Source organism: Bos mutus, chromosome X, assembly GCF_027580195.1.
Source record: "Bos mutus isolate GX-2022 chromosome X, NWIPB_WYAK_1.1, whole genome shotgun sequence".
Classification (NCBI taxonomy): Eukaryota; Metazoa; Chordata; class Mammalia; order Artiodactyla; family Bovidae; genus Bos; species Bos mutus.
The window spans coordinates 118234786-118254099 of NC_091646.1; the positions used below are offsets into that span (position 1 = coordinate 118234786).

The window sequence follows — 19314 nt, forward strand, 5'->3', positions numbered from 1 at the left end:
TCCCATTTCACCATCACTGCTTCCTTCTAGGGCATGTATGTGTGTTGTCTGCTATATAAAATTAATGCACCAGTAATCTTTATAAAGTTCCTCAAGTGCTCTAAAGCAGTGCTTCCAAACTTGAGCATGCATCAAAGTCATATGTTAAGACATGTTAAAACACAAGTCACTGACTGGGTCCCACACCCAGTTTCTGATTCAGTGAATCTAGGGTGGGGCTGAGAATTTGCATCTTTTTGACCAAGTCCAGGTAATAATGCCACCACCGCTACCAGGCCACATTTTCAAAACCACTGCCCTGTACTATCACCCTTGTAAGATTTCAACTACTCATAAAGCTTTTCCTTACATGAATCCTAGAATTTGTGAGAAATAAAGGACATTGTTAATACTGAGGTTCCCAGAGAAGAGAGCAATACATTGTCTGTGGTTGGGATCAGACAAGTAAGATGTTATCCATCATGGGTTCTATCGTGATTCAGTTTTCAGCATGGCGTGGTTTTGTCTTTTTTATGGCTCTAGACAGTAACATTCACCTATCTTCTTAATCATTTACCTCAAATTTTGATTAGTGTTTCAACTATTAGAGAAACACTTGTTCCAACAGTTACATAAGCTCTCATCTTTAAAAATCAAAGATGACTCAAATCTGTTTTATTTTCTTCTGACTCCTGATAACTTTTACCTGACTTCTGATTTTTATTATAACAATGACTGTTCTCTAGGATGTTAATGTCTACTAAAGCCTTCCAACTGTGTACAAAGGGGTAACTCTAGGGCAGGGATTCTGCTGTGGAGGTGCGGACAACCCCACTGACTAAATGTGCTATTGGACTGATGCTGAAGTACACTTTAAGTGCTCTCAAAAACCATTTTGTGCGTGGGGAAATTTATCTTGGGGGAATTAGAGATGCTAATAAAACAAATCCTTTATGAAGATAAAAGTAAATAAGAATTTCAAGGACATGCTCATCAAAAGACTTCCCAGTCACCTCTTAACTTCTCTGAAATGTTACTTGCAAATTTGCAGACCTGAAATATTAGTAGTATTTAAATCCAAGTAACAAAATTCAAAGCGATCAAGCATTGTGCATTCTGCTGCGGCATGTAAGGAATTAAGAAATGGGGAAAGGAAAATAATCCACTGCTTTTGATGTTTATTGGGTTTACAAAAACTGTACATTTTTTTTTTCCCTTAAGAAAAAGCATTAACTTAGTACTGGTATCAAATAGACTAAACATTAACAGGAAAATATTCTGATTTTTATTTTTGCACGTTATTCTCAAGTACACAATTACAATAATGTCACACATCCCTATATGATTTTCTTTTTATGTATTTTACTTTTTTTACAAAGTGTACAGAGGGAGGGACATACAATATTTAATAGGATATTTCTACAGAACAATAACTTATATTATGTCCTTGTAAAAATCTGTACCTCTTTAAAACATTTAACTGAAACATCCTTTTAGCTTTGCTAATCAAAATCATTTTAAGAATTAAAACTAGGTTGTAACTAATGTCAGTACATAACAGTGACTACGATTTCAGTTTTTCTTTATACAGACAAATACACTTTATCATATTCACTTGACCAAACCCTTAAATACCTTTTAAAGGTTTCAATATTGTGCTTTAAAAAGAAAAGAATGGTGTATGATTCCAGACCGTGTAAGAGAAATATAAAGTGTGTAAATTGTTGTGTTCTTTATCTTTCAGTTAGTTTAAAAAAATATAAATGACCAATTATATTTTCTGTATTAATTTTTACAGGATGTTTTAAAATTAACAAATTTCTACTTTAAGTGTTTTCTTTTACATTATTTGTGGGAAAAATAGAAATTAAGGGAGATTTTAAAGGTTCTCACAAAAAAACAGACAGAGCTTTCAACTGTACTGCAGGGCAATGAATCACGAAATTGTTAGTTACTTAAAAAAAAAAAAGCACGTTACGGGGGGCAAAAGGGCACAGGCGTTTCTATGCCTTGGCTTTCACTGGCATTCAAAGATGGTGTTTGTACCAGCCTAAAGCACTTGATTTAGAAATGGACTCAATCAGTCTAGCACTTCAGAGGCTTGCCAAACACTATTAGATTTCTAACCCTAAAAATATAACTCTTGCAAAGACGTATCAATGGCAAAGACAAAGATGAAAGCTAAAAACCTAATAGCACAAAGGGGATAGAGCACCATAATGAAGTGGCAAGGCAGCTAACAAGTGGGGAAAGAAATTCCAAAATCTCCCACAATGTGCCAGATACTCATGTGTCAACAGCCAATGTACTAAGGATTCGCTCAGTCGTGTCCGAGTCCTTGCGACCCTGTGGACTGTAGCCCACCAGGCTCCTCCGTCCATGGGATTCTCCAGGCAAGAGTACTGGAGTGGGTTGCCATTTCCTTCTCCAGGGGATCTTCCCGACCCAGGGATCTAACCCAGGTCTCCTGCATTGCAGGAAGACGCTTTAACCTCTGAGCCACCAGGGAAGCGAGACCCCAAAACCTATTTTCTGTTCTCCAAAATTCACCTTAACCAAATTCTAAGTAACCAAGTACATTCTATGTATTTATGACCCTGAATCATATCTATTTGTTAAAAAAAAGTTAACTGCTAAAGAAAAACACAACTGTGAAAGACTTGGTGATATTCCAAATAAGGCCTCAAAATTTTCTCATGCACTGAGAATACACCTTTACCTTCTAATCAAAGCCAACGTGAGTGTTACGTTTTTGAAAGGCTGCTAGCTGTAACGGAGAAGTAACGAGCAGTCTCAACTTGCCAAGTTGAAGTCGTAATTAGCACCCATTCTGTGGTACATGGAACCGCTGCTTCCTTAGTCCCCTCACTTGGTGACACAGAGTCCCCTCACGGGCTTCTCAGAGAGAACTGAGGGAGTATATATCTGGATACTCATTAGCTTTTCAGAAAAATATAAAGGCATGAAGCTGAAGTTATATGAAAACATTCTATGTAGAAACATCTTAAGTTCTATTTTTCAGTTACCAAAGATATTTAAAAGAAAATACCTTTACTCTTTAAAAATACTAGTGTCCTTATTTTCCTTCTAATTCTTCACCTGAGTAGTCTCTCCAAAGAGCATGATTTACAAAATGCTCTCTCATGCATCCCTGCATCTTTCATGTTATTGTAAATTTAATACTTTTCATTATTATAGATTTTAAACAACCACTAACTGGGATTGTGTGTATAAATATGTAAAATAAGCAATACACACGATACACATGATACATGTCATATATATGTGCATATACATAAGTCAGGGTACATTTACATATATAAAGTTGCAAAAGATCCTATGAGCCACGAATTACCTCTAGGAGATTCCAAATGCAGTCCTCAGTAAGTCTCATTTGTAGCACACAATCATTCCAACACAAAGCAGCACAGACAAAATACAACAGGATCAGGCAAAAATTTTCAGTAAAGTTTTCTAAAAGTTTGCTATGCTGACAAAAGGTGTAAATACTCCAAAGAAAGCACCCCCTGAAAGGATATTTTGTCTGCTGAACAAAACGAAAGGTAAACCCGAACCCAGCCACTGCTCTTCACTCAGCAATGCCAGGGACGCAAAAGCTCGAATGAAAACTTTCATTGTCACGTGGTCTGAAAATATTAAACAAGAAGAGTAAATGACTTCCATGTTAGGATAATTAGACCTGACCATAAAATCTCCCGTTTATGTTAGTAGATGTCTCTGACAATTTTATTGTGAGAAATTTATGGGAAAAAATTAGTCAACATGAGTACTTTCAGAGTTACCAATCTAAAATTACCTCAACTTTAAGTTAAATGGTCTTAGAAGAGTACCATCAAGGTAAGCAAGGTAAATATTTAAATAAATATAAAACTTCTAAGATAGAAAAATTCAGTATAGAATCAGGGATTACTTTATTAAAAGCAACTTGCTTGTTGCTGCTTTTCCCCATTTATTAAACAAACTGAATAGAATTCAGAACACACTATTGAACAAAATATAAAAAAAAAAAAGTCAACTAAAAGCAATAAATCTATTTGTACACAGCATAAATCAATATACAGTATTGTATGTGAACGAGACTGACTGGCTTTTAAAATGATTTTTCTGCTTCAAAGCCAACATCTCTACAAAAGTCTGCCAAAGTATTATTAGGGCAGGCCAACTTCTTTATGATGTCGCATTATGTGCTGGTTCTTTTCTGAAGGTCTTCGGAACCCTTTCTTGCAGTACTCACAACGGTGAGGGTAGTCTTTTGTATGAATGGAAATAACGTGCCGTTTAAAGCCTGAGGCATCTGTAGTGCTATACTCACAGTACTCACACTGATACACTTTCCTGCCACTGTGTGTCTTCATATGCTTTTTAAGCTCATTCTGTTGCCTAAATCCCTTTCTACATCTCTTACACCTAAACGGAAGATCTTTTGTGTGAACTGAGAGAATATGGCGACTTAGAACAAAAGGATCTGCAATCTTAAAGTCACAATGTCTACACTGGTGCATTTTTTTACCCTTGTGGGCAGCCACATGTTTCTTGAGTTCTGAAGGCCTATGAAAGCCTTTATCACACATGTCACACTTATGGGGATAGTCCTTTGTGTGAACTGAAATTATGTGTCGTTTCAAATCGCTTGAGTTCGAACTCTTGTGGTCACAATGCAAACACTGGTGTGTTTTGCTTTCTTGGTGGATAAGAGCATGTTGCTGGACCTCTTTGGTATCTGAGAAAGTCAGAAGACAAATGTCACACTTGAATGGCATCTCTTTACTATGCTTAGTTTTTACATGCGTTTTCAAGTTAGAAGAGTCTGCAGACCTATATTCGCAGTACTGGCACTGGTACGGCTTCTCGCCAGTATGGATTCGCATGTGCTTTTTGAGCTCTGATGGATGACGAAAACCTTTACCACACTCCACGCATATATGAGGAAAGTTCTTGCTATGGACCGCCAAAAGGTGGCGATTCAGTAACCCTTGTTCAGCTGTCTCGTATTCACAGAATTTACATTTGTGCATTTTGTTAGCTCCTTTTTCCTTATGCACCATTTTATGAGTAAACAAAGCCCCAGCATGAGAGAAATGCTTTCCGCACTCATCGCATTCAATGGCCTTCTCCGCCTTGCTGGTAAGCTTGTGGCTCTCCAGGTGGTTGTGTAAACTTATCTTCTTGTTGGTAGTGTAATCACAGTCAGTACAGCGGTACTTCTTCTTGGTAAGGTGTTCAGGATGGTTTTTCATGTGCCTTTTCAAAAAACCTCTCGACTTAAACTTTTTCCCACAAATCATGCAAGGATAGACAGTCAAGGGATGTCCATCAGGGCCAATAATTATTGCTAAGAAAGGAAAAGAAAGGAGCATGAGTGATCAAACCAAGTTCTGTTTTGGTTTCTTCAAGAATTTAAAGTGTGTGTTCTGAACATTACTGGGCAAGTACTCCTATGTTAGGCTACTTGCTGCTTAACATTCCTTTTACAATTTTTCAACATAAGAGATTAGCAGCCTCATCATGAAGGGTACCTGGTCTGAAAACTCCACTCAGTATGACTGTACCAATCTCACTCCCTTCAGCTTGGAAAAAATAAATGAAATAAATATGTAACTTTTACCAACTAGCAACTGAAGCTATACCAATTAAGAAATCGGTGGAAAATTATTGATAAAAAAGTTTCATAATCACAATTGCTGTTTTGGTTATTCTTAACAACATAACATGTCAATTTACAGTAAAGCTTAAAGATGTCTAAAAAATTTTAGTATGCAAATCAGCATGTAAGAATAGACAGGAATATGCCACATGAACTGAAGTACTTGTCCTGCTGCTCTGTAAATTATTCCTGCTTTATGCTGACATAATCAGATTCTTTAAATACGTTCATTTTTTTAAAAAAAGTTAATGCTTATAACATATCTCAGGGATTTCTTTGCATAGCCACATAAAAATCACCCAAGTTTTGAATTTTTTAAATCTACATTTGATCCACTCACTGTTGTTTTTAATCCAAGGAAATCATTCATGAATATCACTGAATTCTTAAAATTATATTTTTAAATTCAATACACAAAAACTATGTGGTCTAGCAGCTAAAATGCCATCACAACACCTTTAAGGATACATACTAGAGTTTCATCTGAGAGCTCGCAAAGCACGCTGCGCTGTGGAACTCGTATGCCCTCACCTGTTTGGTACTGCCTGGAATCAGGTCTTCTCCTTTTCTTTGGTTTTTGTTTAGCCAGTCTGCCAAGCCCAGCAGACTCATCTATGTGCAAGAGGGCACTTGCAGTGCCATTCCGGTTTTCAATTCCATCAGAATTATTACCTAACAATGTGCATTAAAAAACAAAATTATAAAGTATTATAAATTATAAAGAATTAGGGACTCTATTAACTATAACAACGAAAATAAGCCATGATACTCATGAATGACGGAAATTCCCCATTCTAGGTAATGGGTTTTATGACCACATCTATTATAGCAAGACTGTAAGAAATGCCTAGCTTCCATATCTAAAAAACATATGTCAGCATTTTGCCCCATGGACTCTCTTGTTGTCTCCCCAAACTGTAAAGTCATGGGCCACATATAATCAAGATGAAAAGTTTCAGCTTGAAAGCTTGTGTACTTCTTGCACTACTTCCTTCTACATGATATACACATGAAGGAAATTCCTTAAAAATAAAGACAAAAAGTAGACTTTATAATCTTCCTCTATTCTTATTCAAATCAAATAACCCTTACAGGATGCTGGTATTTCAGATTTGTGAAACATAAGACCACAGAAACTGTTTTTAATCATGAATTCACGTTCAAGAACCAACTCAATCCCAAGAGCTGCAACAGGACTTACCGTAAGCTGCTGCCCATGCTATCGGCATGAAGGTTTTGATTTCGTTGTCATCCATCTGCTGCTCATGGGCGGCAGCGGCTGCTGCAGCGGCAGCAGCATCCTCCTCTCCTACAATCACTTCCATATAAACTTCATCTGCAATTTCAGCAACATCTAAGTAGAAAATTTTAGAAACTTCTGTGACCACGTTTACAGAGATCACAGGAAAGATATTTTCATGTGAATTCGGTTAACAGACAAGTAGAAAGAAGGTTCACATGTTATATACCTAGAACACAGCTTTTACATAGTAAGCACTCAATCAATATTTGTTGAATGAATCATGTATTTCTTGGCTTTTAACATAATTTGCTTTCTTTAATTTTATCTTTCCATATTCTTTTCCATTATGGTTTATTATACGATTTTGAATACAGTTCCATAATTTGTTTTTAAAGCCATATTCTAAGCACACATAGTAAGTCATTGATGTTTCTCTTGGAATACAGCAGAATCATAGTCTCTATAATACTGCTACTTGTTTCCTCCAGTTACTGATCATATTTTTAAAAAAAAAGAGCTACAAGAACAAAAATTCTCTCCCACAAAAAGGCCACCTACTTACTTAAATCTTCATCTTCTTGCTGAGAGTCGTTGACAGTCATATAAACCATCTTTTCTCTTGGCACACGAATACTGTTATTCTGATCAAGTAGTTCAACTCCATGATCATTCTCAGGCTCACTCTCCACAATGTCTACAGTCCCACCTATCAGGGAAGATGACAGCTCAAGAATCTATGTGAAAACTTCATTTTCACTTGTTTTACTTATTACATTTGCATACTTTTCTACTGCTATATTGGAATCCTCGCTTAAAAGGTTATTTTCAGAAAAGATTACAAATATTCACTGTCTAAACCACCAAACAGTAATTAGGGTGAAGTGTTTGATCAGGATGGATACTATGCTGAAGGTCTTCTCTTACCTAAGTCATCCTCTCCAGGATCAGCTTTAAAAATGTACACCTTGATAACTTCAGGGCAAGTGCCATCTACTTTACAAGGATCGATCTCTGACTCTGCATCCATGGTCATTCCAGAGGAACCATCGTGTTCTATTTTGCCAGCATCATCCACTAAAAAGGGCAGGAAATATATAATAACAGCAGATATTTAAATAAAATGTTACCATTTTCAAACACCCTTTTTACAAATATCATCTCTTAACTTGATTCACATAAAACTGGACGATTTTTACCTCAACAAGTAGACATGCAAAACTGATTGTAACAGGTACTGGAAATGTGGCTAACTGTTAAGATAGAGCAGGGTCACAGAAGGCTTTGTACAACCAGGCAGAGGGGTTCAGACTTGACTCATAGACAGGTGGTTTCACAGTCTGGTCAGGTATGACAATCTCTCAGGAAACTTAAAAACACGTGCACGGCCAAGCAGTTCTACAGAATCAGAAACTGCAAGGGTGGGGCCTGACAGATTTAGAGGTGCCCTGCCCCAGGGATTCTGATCAGCAGTTCAAGAACTTCTGCTGTAGATGGTGCATGAGTCTCACAGAGCTGGCCTTGAGAAAGGTAGCTTCAAAGGCATCAAGACACAAAGCAGAGATACCACTTTTGAGTCTACTGCAATAATGCAAGAAGGCCTCAAAAATCAGGACAGAGGTAGGATGCATGGGGAAGAGGGCTATCCTTGAGTTGTATCTAGGACTAAAATTGCAGAACCTGAAGCCCAAATAAAAACTGAACAAATGGATCTCTTCCATTGATAAAAGCAGAATCTATTTTCATTATTCAGTCTTTTACAAAAGTAGAATTCACCTTCAGATTTTCATCTTGAAAATGTGTCTAACTTAAACTACGAAATTATTCTGAATATGAAATATTACAGAAGTGATTTACTTTAAAAAGAAAACACTTTGGTGGTCCTATTAAGTACTAAAAATTTCACTGTGATTTTAAAGATTCCATTAGAAATCAATTTCTAAAAACAGACAAAGAAGACTTTCATAACATTGAGTCATCACACATATGATTTCTGCATAAGTGCCTCCTTCTAATGTTGTAATGAAGAACTAAAGTTTCAGAATAAGGCCTCTCCAAAACAGAAGAGCATAATTTCTGGAAATTAAGACCTCTTCTAATAATAACTATCATTTGCATAGCATTTTGCAATTTCCTTAGCATTTCTATATAGTTTTATTCCATTTGATTCTTACCTTTTCCAGAAAAAGAAAGGAAAGCTCTGAAATGATATGTGATTAGCCCCATCAGTTAATAAGGGGTGGGAGAGAAAGTGGGGAGGTGCCTGTCTTTAGAACTTAGACTTCTGTCCTCATCCTCAGATTTTTAAAGAAATATATGTTCACTATATAAAATTTGGTATTAAAAAAAATTACCAATAGTCTCACTAACCAGAGATCGCATCATTAGTAAATTTTCTTCCTAGTTTTTTCTTAAAATTAATTTATTTTAATTGGAGGCTAATTACTTTACAATATTGTCAAGTCTTATGTAATAATCATTACATCCCATTTAGTATCTTAAAAGCTAAAGAAAAATTTGACTTATCAACAATCTCATTTGCAAAAGCAAAACTACAGCAAAATACAGGCGCACTTTATCCTTAGGTTACATTTTCTCAGAACTTTGTAGATACTGTTCCACTGTCTTCTAGCACTGAGTATTTCTGTGTGGATGTCCCTATAATACTTTATCCTCAAAGTTCCCTAAACATCACTGTGATTATGACTTAGTAGTTTTATCATTTGGTCAACTTGAAAGAAAGATTTAATCTTTATTTCAAGAAAGTTCCTTGAAGATTCTAATCTTTATCTCGGAAAAATTTTTTCCATTATTAAGTATTTTTCTAGTTCAGTTAGTCCCTTCTGGAATTTCACTTATGTGCACTTGTCTCCTTTATCTGTCTCCCATATCTATCCATCTTCCCCATAATCATTTATATCTTTTTATTTTTAACCATTTCATTTTTGTGATTTTCTTAAGCCAGGTATCCCTCTGCCCCTCCCTGGTTATATACTGAGGCATATTTATTCTTGTAGTTACTTCTATGGTGGCTTTTATCTTGATCATATTCTTACTTTCCAACTTCTGTCAGTTTACTATTTACCTCTAATGTCTTGTAATACATTTTTGAACCTCTGTATCTCTTCTCTGAGTTTTAAGAGATCACATTGTTTGCAGTTTCATTGAGCCTGCAGGTCAGTGCTAACCAATAGAATTTTGTGACGACGAAAATGTTCTATATATCTGCACTAGCCACATTTGACTACTAAGCACTTGAAATGTGGTTGGTGCAATTTAGAAACTATGTACTTAAATTCATCTTGCAAAATATTAAATAAAATATTCCAGAGAGCTGAAGAACATGAATCTTCAAAAGGCTCACCATGCATGATAACACAACACATGAAAAAAGGTCCACACCTAACTAAATACAACCTATGATCATATTTCAGACCAATGGGGATGAAAAGATGGATCCGTAAAACTTTCAGAGGAAAAAGAAATATCTACAAAGAAACGAGAATCAAAATGGCATTAGGCTCTTAAACCAAACGTTAGATGACAATGAAACATGCCATCACAAATTCTCAGGGAAAATTCATTTCAACCTAGACTTCCATACCTAACCAAGTTTATCAGTTAACTTAGAAGTTCACTTTTAGACTTCCCTCTCTTATCTTCCTCAAGAATCCTCTTTTTGAGGTTAAAATTTCAACTTAATTCTATTATATAGCCTATAAAATATTTCAAAGAATTGGTTATAATCTGATCTCCCTTAATTCTTGAAACTTTCCTAGAGAGGTTCAAAGGCTTACTTAGTCTCTGTAGACAGAGACTTAAAGGATCAGAGCCATTCCAATGCCTAACCTAAGTTACAGTGATCTCCAACTTGGCATCAGAGATATAATTAGTGAAAAATATAGGCCAAATTACACTGAATTGGCCTAAAACACACAGTTCATTAAACCTTGTTAACCAAGAACTGCTTTCTTCACAAATTCAGAGGGAAGAGGAATGATTGCTCCAATTCCACCCTGCTGCTGCTGCTGCTAAGTCGCTTCAGTCATGTCTGACTCTGTGCGACCCCACAGACGGCAGCCCACCAGGCTGCCCCATCCCTGGGATTCTCCAGGCAAGGACACTGGAGTGGGTTGCCATTTCCTTCTCCAATGCATGAAAGTGAAAAGTGAAAGTGAAGTTGCTCAATTATGTCCAACTCTAGGTAGCGACTGCAGCCTACCAGGCTCCTCCGTCCATGGGATTTTCCAGGCAAAAGTACTGGAGTGGGGTGCCATTGCCTTCTTCGAATTCTACCCTATGCCTGCCTTTACCCAAAAATGCCCTGATGGGACAACAGGAAGGTTTTAAATGAAGCCAGTCCAGGGTTAGTCTTGCTAGCCCAATGGATGTCACCAACAGACAGACTCTGTGTGGATGATTATTATGGCTAGTAGTTATTGACAGGCATGCTTTGTGCTGGAAGCCTGGTGTGCATGACCTCTAATTCTCACAACCACACTGCTGGTCAGGTAGTATTACTGCCTTTTCACAAATAAAACTTCAAAAAAGTGAAATTAGTAATTTGCTCAAATTCATACAGCTTATAGGCAGCAGGCATGGCATCCAAGTTGAAGGCTGGCTGACTCTAAGCTACATGTGCTATTTCCATACACCATGCTGCTTCTCTATCATCCCTATGAAAGGACAGGTATGTTCTCTCTCCCTCTCTCCTGTCTCTCCACTAACCAACTCCCATTATCCCATCAAGTAAGCAGAGATCTGTCCCAAGAGCAAGCTATCAGACAATTTTTGTCTAGGGCTCAAGCAGATAAACAGTAAATACGAATCACAAGCCCAATCTGAAGCTCCAATTGTATCTAACACTTTCAAGATGTAGAACTTTTAACCCAATCTTTTTCGTGGTGGGGAGAAGGAACTACAACATCTTTATCTTATTTGAGCACTTTATCCCCTGGCGGCTCAGACGGTAAAGAATCCACCTGCAATGGAGAAGACCCAGATTCGATCCCTGGATCAGGGAGATCTCCTGGAGAAAGGAATGGTAACCCACTCCAGTATTCTTGCCTGGGAAATCCCATGGACAGAGGAGCTTGGCAGACTACAGTCCATGGGGTCGCAAAGAGTCAGATATGACTGAGTGACTAACACTTTTCATTCCTAATACAAATCTATCTGATATCCAGACTGGACATTAAACTGAAAGCTCTTAATTCACTGTAATTTTAGTGTTGTGATTTCTTAGTAAATTTCAGAATGCCTACAGTAAAGATAATAATTTTCTATGGATTAACACAAACCTTTCTGAATTTTATCAAAACAAGCATCTTCTCTATAATAGTTCAATAAATAAGACTTTTCTCACATTTCAGAAATATTCCCATGTGGATATGTATTTTTTAAATTCTGAAATTTTGCTGTGGTTTATCAAATGGTTTAAGGAAGAAAACTGATAGAGCACATATATTTTAAAAAATGGTAAGATACATATACATTCAAGAATCAGCCCGTAGAACAAAGAAATAAATATTTTATCATGTTTCCTGTGCTAGTAACTCCTAGAATCAATAAACAAGTCCTTTGACTGTATTGATCCTCAGAGTTTATGCATCAAACATAAAGGGGTTTGGATTTATTTAACCATTCCCCAAACAACTTCTGGTTGGATGTCTTCACTATGAAGTTGTTCTTAATTAGGAGCTAACACAAGACCAACTGGTCAAAACACCTAAACCAGAAGGCCAAGGCCACCACACTCCACATCCTCAGGGGTGCGGTTGACACTGTGGCTAGACAGTGAACAGTGGCAGGCAGCAACCCTGTAGACAGACCCTCAGCTTGTCTACATGCTCCACCTCCAGCAATGGCTTTGCCATTTGCCCAGTTGCACAGAAAGCTCCCTGAGAGGGAGCTTCAAACCCTCCCTCTTCCTCAACCCTAAATTTAATCCAAATCCTACTTTCTACATACGTCACAAAGCTGCTTCTGCCAAACTCAGTTACTGAGAGAACCTTATTTCAAACCATCATCAGCTGTTCCTCACATGGACTTCTACAACCTCCTCCTATAGTGTATTTTTTTTTTTGTTTCTGATTTTACGCTGACCTTGTCTGCTCTCAACATTACCATTAAGGTTACTTTTCTAAACTGTAAATCTAGGTATGTTATTATTAATCTACTTACAACCTTCTAACAACTCCCCTCTTAGTACAAGATATTTAAGAGCCTGTACGATTTGTGCCCTTCCCTATTTTACCACTCATTTCTCACCACTTCCTTCATTTGCCTCAGCAAACGCATTATTTGTACCCCAAGCAAAAGTCTCTGAACTTATCTTTTCCAGCTCCTTCCATTTAAGCATGCTCCATTCCTCCCCTCTTGGCTGCCCACTGAACATTTCATTCCCCTTTCAAATTAAGTTCACCATACACTATTTTTTAAAGATGTGATAATGGTGTTACTGTTTCATTTTTTAAAAATCCTTGTCTTTGCGAACTATATACTCAAATACTTACGAATGAAATGATAGGTAGAATTTGCTTCAAAACAACTTAAGGAAGGAAGGAAATGCATAGGAGTAGAGATGAAATAAATTAAGATATGTCTTCAAGCAAGCTTCCACAGAACTTGGGCTTATAACACTTCTATGGCATTTAGCTCAATCAAGTGTACCCCAAATTTCCTAACATCTTTTCACTTAGTGCTTCCAAAATACTTGGTACATCCAGTTATATACACACTCAATGGTAGTTACCTGTTTCTGTTTGTCTTCTCTCCATGACTGTGAACTTTAAAAAGTCAGAGACCTTCACTGTTTATTTCTAACAGCTAGCATGGTTCTTGGCTTATCATGGTTTATCAATAATGTTTGTAAATAAATATATACAAAAAAAGTAAACATGGGCAAGAGTAAAACAATAATAGTTCACATACAATTCACTTATCTCATGTAAACATATTTTGAATATAACATTTGAAATAACATTTTTGTAGTAGAAAAACAATGGAATAGGGCATCAGCGCTGTCTGGGTAGATTCTGCTATAATGGGTTAATAATTAAGAAAGCATTTGGGCCCCCTCTAAATTATTTCCTAACGTAGATATTGGCAGTAATATGGTAAGTTTTAGTAAATCATTGCAACTCTTATTTGCCTCCACTATCCACCAATAAACACTACTTATCCCAAACTCTACTGCTTTGTAGTATTAACTGTATATACACACACATGAAGAAACGCAATATTAGAGTAGGGACTAGAAACTGTGGAATAAAACACACTTGATTTCAAATGTTCACCCTAATGCTAGCTGTATATGTAACTTTGGACAATTTACTTCCACTGAGTCTCAGTTACCCAATCTGTAAAACAGTGATAACACCAACATTATAAGGTTGCTGACACTAACAAAGTATAAGCTTAGGCACAAAGATATTATTTAGTGAAGATTTACTATTACCTATTTTTGTTGTTACCAACCTGTTACAAATCTCCAACTAAATAATCTCTCTTAGGACAAGAGGATAAATCTCTTAGAATAAGTTTTAAAAATTGTTCATATTGACCTGATAACAATCAAACCACATTTAGATAAAAACCAGAGATAAATGTTGAGAACATTATGCTAGGTAAAAGAAGCCAGACACAAAAGACCACATATTATAGGATACCATTTATATGAAATGTCCAGAATGAGCAAATAAAGAAAGCAGAATGGTTGCTTAGAGTTGGAGAGGATGGAGAGGGATGATATGAGTGATACTTCAAAGAACATGGGGTTTCTCCTTGGGGAAATGAAAAAAATTTCTAAAACTAATTGTGAGGATAGCTGCACAAGCTTATGAATATACTAAAAACTGTTGAATCGCACACTTTAAATGGGTGAATGGTACAGTATGTGTACAAAGCTGTTACCATAAAAAAAAAAATTTCAAAACTTAAACTGAATATAGGATTAGAAAGGAGTATCTAACTCCTATTCATCTCCGATCTAACTGTTCTAATTAAAAGACATGAAAGATGTCAACAGACCTAGAGTGACATCTCGTTGATCAATCAGAGGCACCCAGAGAATATTTTGTTTCCTGCAGCTGTTGCAAGGTAGTGCCTAACTCATCATCACCAGATCTTCTCTAACTTTCCCTATTGTACAAACTGATGTTTCACCAAGTAGCATCTTGACCATGCAGCTGCAAAGTGAAACTATAGGAGGGTGAAGATCACTGCAAAGAAATTAGGGATGTCTGGAAGCTGTCTCAAATTAATGGAGAACTTAAGGAACAATTTGAGTAACAAGTGGATGACTCAAACACTCCACTTTCAGAGAGACAAAAAACTCCTAAGTGCCATAAAGCAAAGCTACCAAACCCAGCCTGACCAGAACCAAGAGCCACAGCTACTGGAAGGGAAGAAATGTGTCATTAATACCTTAGATGAGGCATAATGTCCACAGATTTTCAGCTATAGCATTCATATATTCAACAAATATTTCACATCTAATATGCCAAAGGGTTTGATGAGGAAGATATGTAAGTAGCTAAGATGCAACAGATAGTTCTTGTCCTCAAGAAACACTTTAGAAGCAATCACATCTAGACAGCAAAGACAGAGATCATTCTGACTTCAAAGGCAGCTTATACTGTGAAAGAGTGTGCCAATGTACACTACCCACAACACTACTACTTGCTATGTCATCATCTTTTTAAATGAGACCTTCAGAGGGAAGAAATCTGCCAAGATGGACACTAAAGACTCTAAAAGCTATTTAGCAGTCTCTTCGATTCAATTCCTTTGGAGAAGGAAATGGCAATCCACTCCAGTATTCTTGCCTGGAGAATCCCATGGACATAGGAAACTGACAGCCTACAGTTGATGGGATTGCAATAGTCGCACACGACTTAGCGCTATCTTTCTTTCGATTCAATGATTTCCTGAAATTTTTAATGAGAAGAATATTTGAACATCTGTTCATATTCTTCTTTGACCTATCAAGTAATGAATAAACATCACAGGAATTCAGAGATACCATCTCTCTCATGTTATGAAGAGCATTAAAGCTGACTGCTAATAATGGCATCTCGGCATTCTCTATCACGGATAAAATCAGGCCATTCCTGTGTATGTTTGGCACAAAGCCCTCTCAATCCTAAACTTCTGAAATCAATATAGGTTTTAAGTTAAAATGCAGCATAAAAGAAGTGTCTTTACTGGGAAGCAGAAACAAGAGAAAAGCTAATTAATTACAAGGCATTCAACTGGTTTGATTCCAAAGCCAACAGTTTAATATGATTATTACTTTGAAGGGAAAAGGGATGACTGTTCAACAGTTTGTGTTCTGCACCTATAAACCTATAAATGCTCAACACACTTCCACCATCCAGCCAACCATCAAAACCTGTACTCATGCTTTTTCTATCCCTTCAGTGACCAAAATGGCAATTTATACAAACTGCTTCACCTACCCCACCACTTCCATCAACTTCTCAACCCATTATAGCTTATCTCCTCTACATCCTCTCCACTGGCCCATGCTTTATTGAAATTATTCTAATTAAGATACCAATAACTTTTTATTATAATTTTTAAAGTTCCTTTCCACTTACAGTTATTACAAAACATTGGCTATATTCCTCATGTTGTACTATACATCCTTGAGCCTGTATTATACCCAATAGTTAAAATAAAAATTTTTTTACATATGGTAATATACATGAGGGATGGGATGGGGAGGGAGGTGGGGGGTCCAGGATATGGGGACACATGTATATCTGTGGCTGATTCATGTTGATGTATGGAGAAAACCATCACAACATTGTAATTATCCTCCAATTAAAATAAATTAATTTAAAAAAAAAAAAAAGGAAAAAAATTTTAATTAAAAATAAAGTTGCCTTTCCACAAAAACAAAGGCTCACTGAAAAAGATACCAATGACTTCTTAACTGCCTAAAGAAAAAGGCCACTCCCTCCTCAGTGACTGACACTCTTAGTAATTCTTATCTTTGACAGTGTTAAAGATTTTTCTCTTCCTCTTTTTCCTAAACCTTTCTGATTTTCATGGGCTCTTCTCTGCCTACTTCTTAAATTCCCAAAGGATCAATATTTGACATTCTTATTTGATAAGCACTTTCTGGGGCCCACCATCCATTTCCAGATAGGACAGGATACCAGCTATACAACCTCTTGTCCCAAATTTCTTCCGCTCTAGTCACAAACTCTCTCAAAAGCACCAAATTCATATTTTTAACTTCCACAGAAACATCCACCAGATTGTTCCCAGCAAACAACCCAAACTTTAAACAGGTCCTAAATCACTTTCTTTCCACTGAATTTATTTCTCCTCCCAGGTAACAGCATAACCAGGCAGTCATCTCCCAAGGTAGAATACCTTAGGGTCCTCCTTGAATTCTTTCTTCCTTAAATCCCTACCCCTAAATCTATCACCAAATCACATTCATTTTACTTCCTAAACTCTCTTAAATTGAACTCCCCTTCTATACTCCCACTATTATGTAGGTACTCAGATCTTCTTTGTCTCATCTAGGAACCATTTCGACTACTCTCTATCACTAACTCTCCTCACCTATTCTTACTCCATATTACTACTAGGATTATCTTCCTAAAATAAATTCAAGTTTCAAACAGGGTATTAATATTTTTCCTTGTCAGAGTGGCAAAAATTAAAAGGGGAAACAATGTCCTACGCTGGTCAGAATGTAGGGAAATGGACATTCTCATAAACTTGGTGGGTGGAGTTAATACTAGGATTAGGCAAACTATCAAGGCAAATATAACCAGACTTGTAAATATGTGTACCCTTTGATCCATCAATACTAGTTCTAGGAATGCATTCTAAGTAATTAAACAGAAAGTGCACAAAGATACAAGTACATCCTAAAGTTCCCATGATTCTCAGAAGAGGCCAAGACTCTTTTTGACATACTATACCATTTTCCTGGAATGGCTCCTCCTCATCCATGACCTTCTTCATCTTGTTAAACTAGGAACTCATCGTTGAGTTCAAAGGTCAGCAACTCCATTCTGTCTCCAGATTAATTTAGTCATACCTCTACATCATAGTGTGACCTATCTTTCTCTCCCATTGTAGACTGCAAGCTCTCCAAGAACAATGGTTTTTTGTGTTTTTTTATTTAGCATATATCCATATTCTTGGGTTTCCCAGGTGGTGCAGTGGTAAAGAATCCACCTGCCAATGCAGGAGACACAAGAGATGCGGGTTTGATCCCTGGGTTGGGAAGATCCCCTGGAGAAAAAACGGCAACCCACTCCAGTAATTTGGCCTGGGAAATCCCATGCACAGAGGAGCCTGGCAGGCTATAGTCTATATTTGCACTATCTACACAAATTTCTGAAACACAGTAGAGGCACAATAAACGTGTTGGAGTGAAGGCATTTTTCTTCTTTTCACACAAACAATTCTCTGATTTCCAAAATCTTAAGAACTTTTAAAAGGTATTTCCTAAAATGCTGGTGGACTCCAACATGTTCTATTAAATTAACTGTAACAGGTATTCAAGCAAAGCAAACAGTCTTGTAAATTTGTATGAGCAAACAGTCTGTGAGTCTTGTTTGAATTTAGTTCCTAAAGGCATGGGAATTTCCAGACTGGGTCAGAACTGTGGTCTATTCAACTGTGGATTTTATCTCTGACAGAGGCACGAAGAAACAGATTGTAAGACGACACAGCTGTCCTCCCAGATGTTAGAGGTGTGTTCCAAAACAGTTACTTTTCTTCGATAATCTAGTATGAGTCTGTCACATTTGAAATCATGTTTTGGAATCATTTGTTTAAATACTATGCCAGAGCTCTTTTCCATGCTGTTATAATAAACAGCACTTTACATACTGTATAAGTACATAAGTCGGAGAAGGCAATGGCACCCCACTCCAGTACTCTTGCCTGGAAAATCCCATGGACGGAGGAGCCTGGTGGGCTGCACTCCATGGGGTCGCTAAGAGCTGGACACGACTGAGCGACTTCACTTTCACTTTTCACTTTCATGCACTGGAGAAGGAAATGGCAACCCACTCCAGTGTTCCTGCCTGGAGAATCCCAGGGACGGGGAACCTGGTGGGCTGCCGTCTATGGGGTCGCACAGAGTCGGACACGACTGAAGTGACTTAGCAGCAGCAGCAAGTAAATAAGTATTATGTAAGTAGTACTGTACATCCATATACAAGAATATAAGTAGTTTGATTACACATTTTTCTTTTAAGTTTCAAGAGGGTTCCTAATTCTAATAAAGGCTTGTAACAGCCTAATCACATCCTTCATGATTTCACAAAGTTCAGTTCTATTCCTTTCCACCTTTGTCTTTCTAGACGAAAGAAATTTCATCCTTCTATTGTGTCCTTAAAAAGAAATGACTCTATCCTGTATCATTTCAGTTTTCTTAATTTTGAGTTATCTT

At 37.0% G+C, this 19314-nt stretch overlaps 1 protein-coding gene across 5 annotated transcripts in view; it reads right to left on the reverse strand.

Annotated features, from left to right (window-relative positions):
- Window positions 1-1140: 1140 nt before the first annotated feature.
- ZFX (zinc finger protein X-linked) overlaps window positions 1141-19314 on the reverse strand; it is a 38797-nt gene continuing 20623 nt past the window's right edge. For all 5 annotated transcript variants that reach the window (XM_070366235.1, XM_070366234.1, XM_070366237.1 and 2 more), the window contains exons 4-8: window positions 7812-7961; window positions 7450-7593; window positions 6846-6998; window positions 6176-6316; window positions 1141-5332 (exon numbers count right to left, since the gene is read on the reverse strand). In XM_070366235.1, coding sequence (XP_070222336.1) covers window positions 4149-5332; window positions 6176-6316; window positions 6846-6998; window positions 7450-7593; window positions 7812-7961 — 1772 coding nt within the window. In that variant the 3' untranslated portion in view covers window positions 1141-4148. The remainder of the gene's footprint in view (window positions 5333-6175; window positions 6317-6845; window positions 6999-7449; window positions 7594-7811; window positions 7962-19314) is intronic.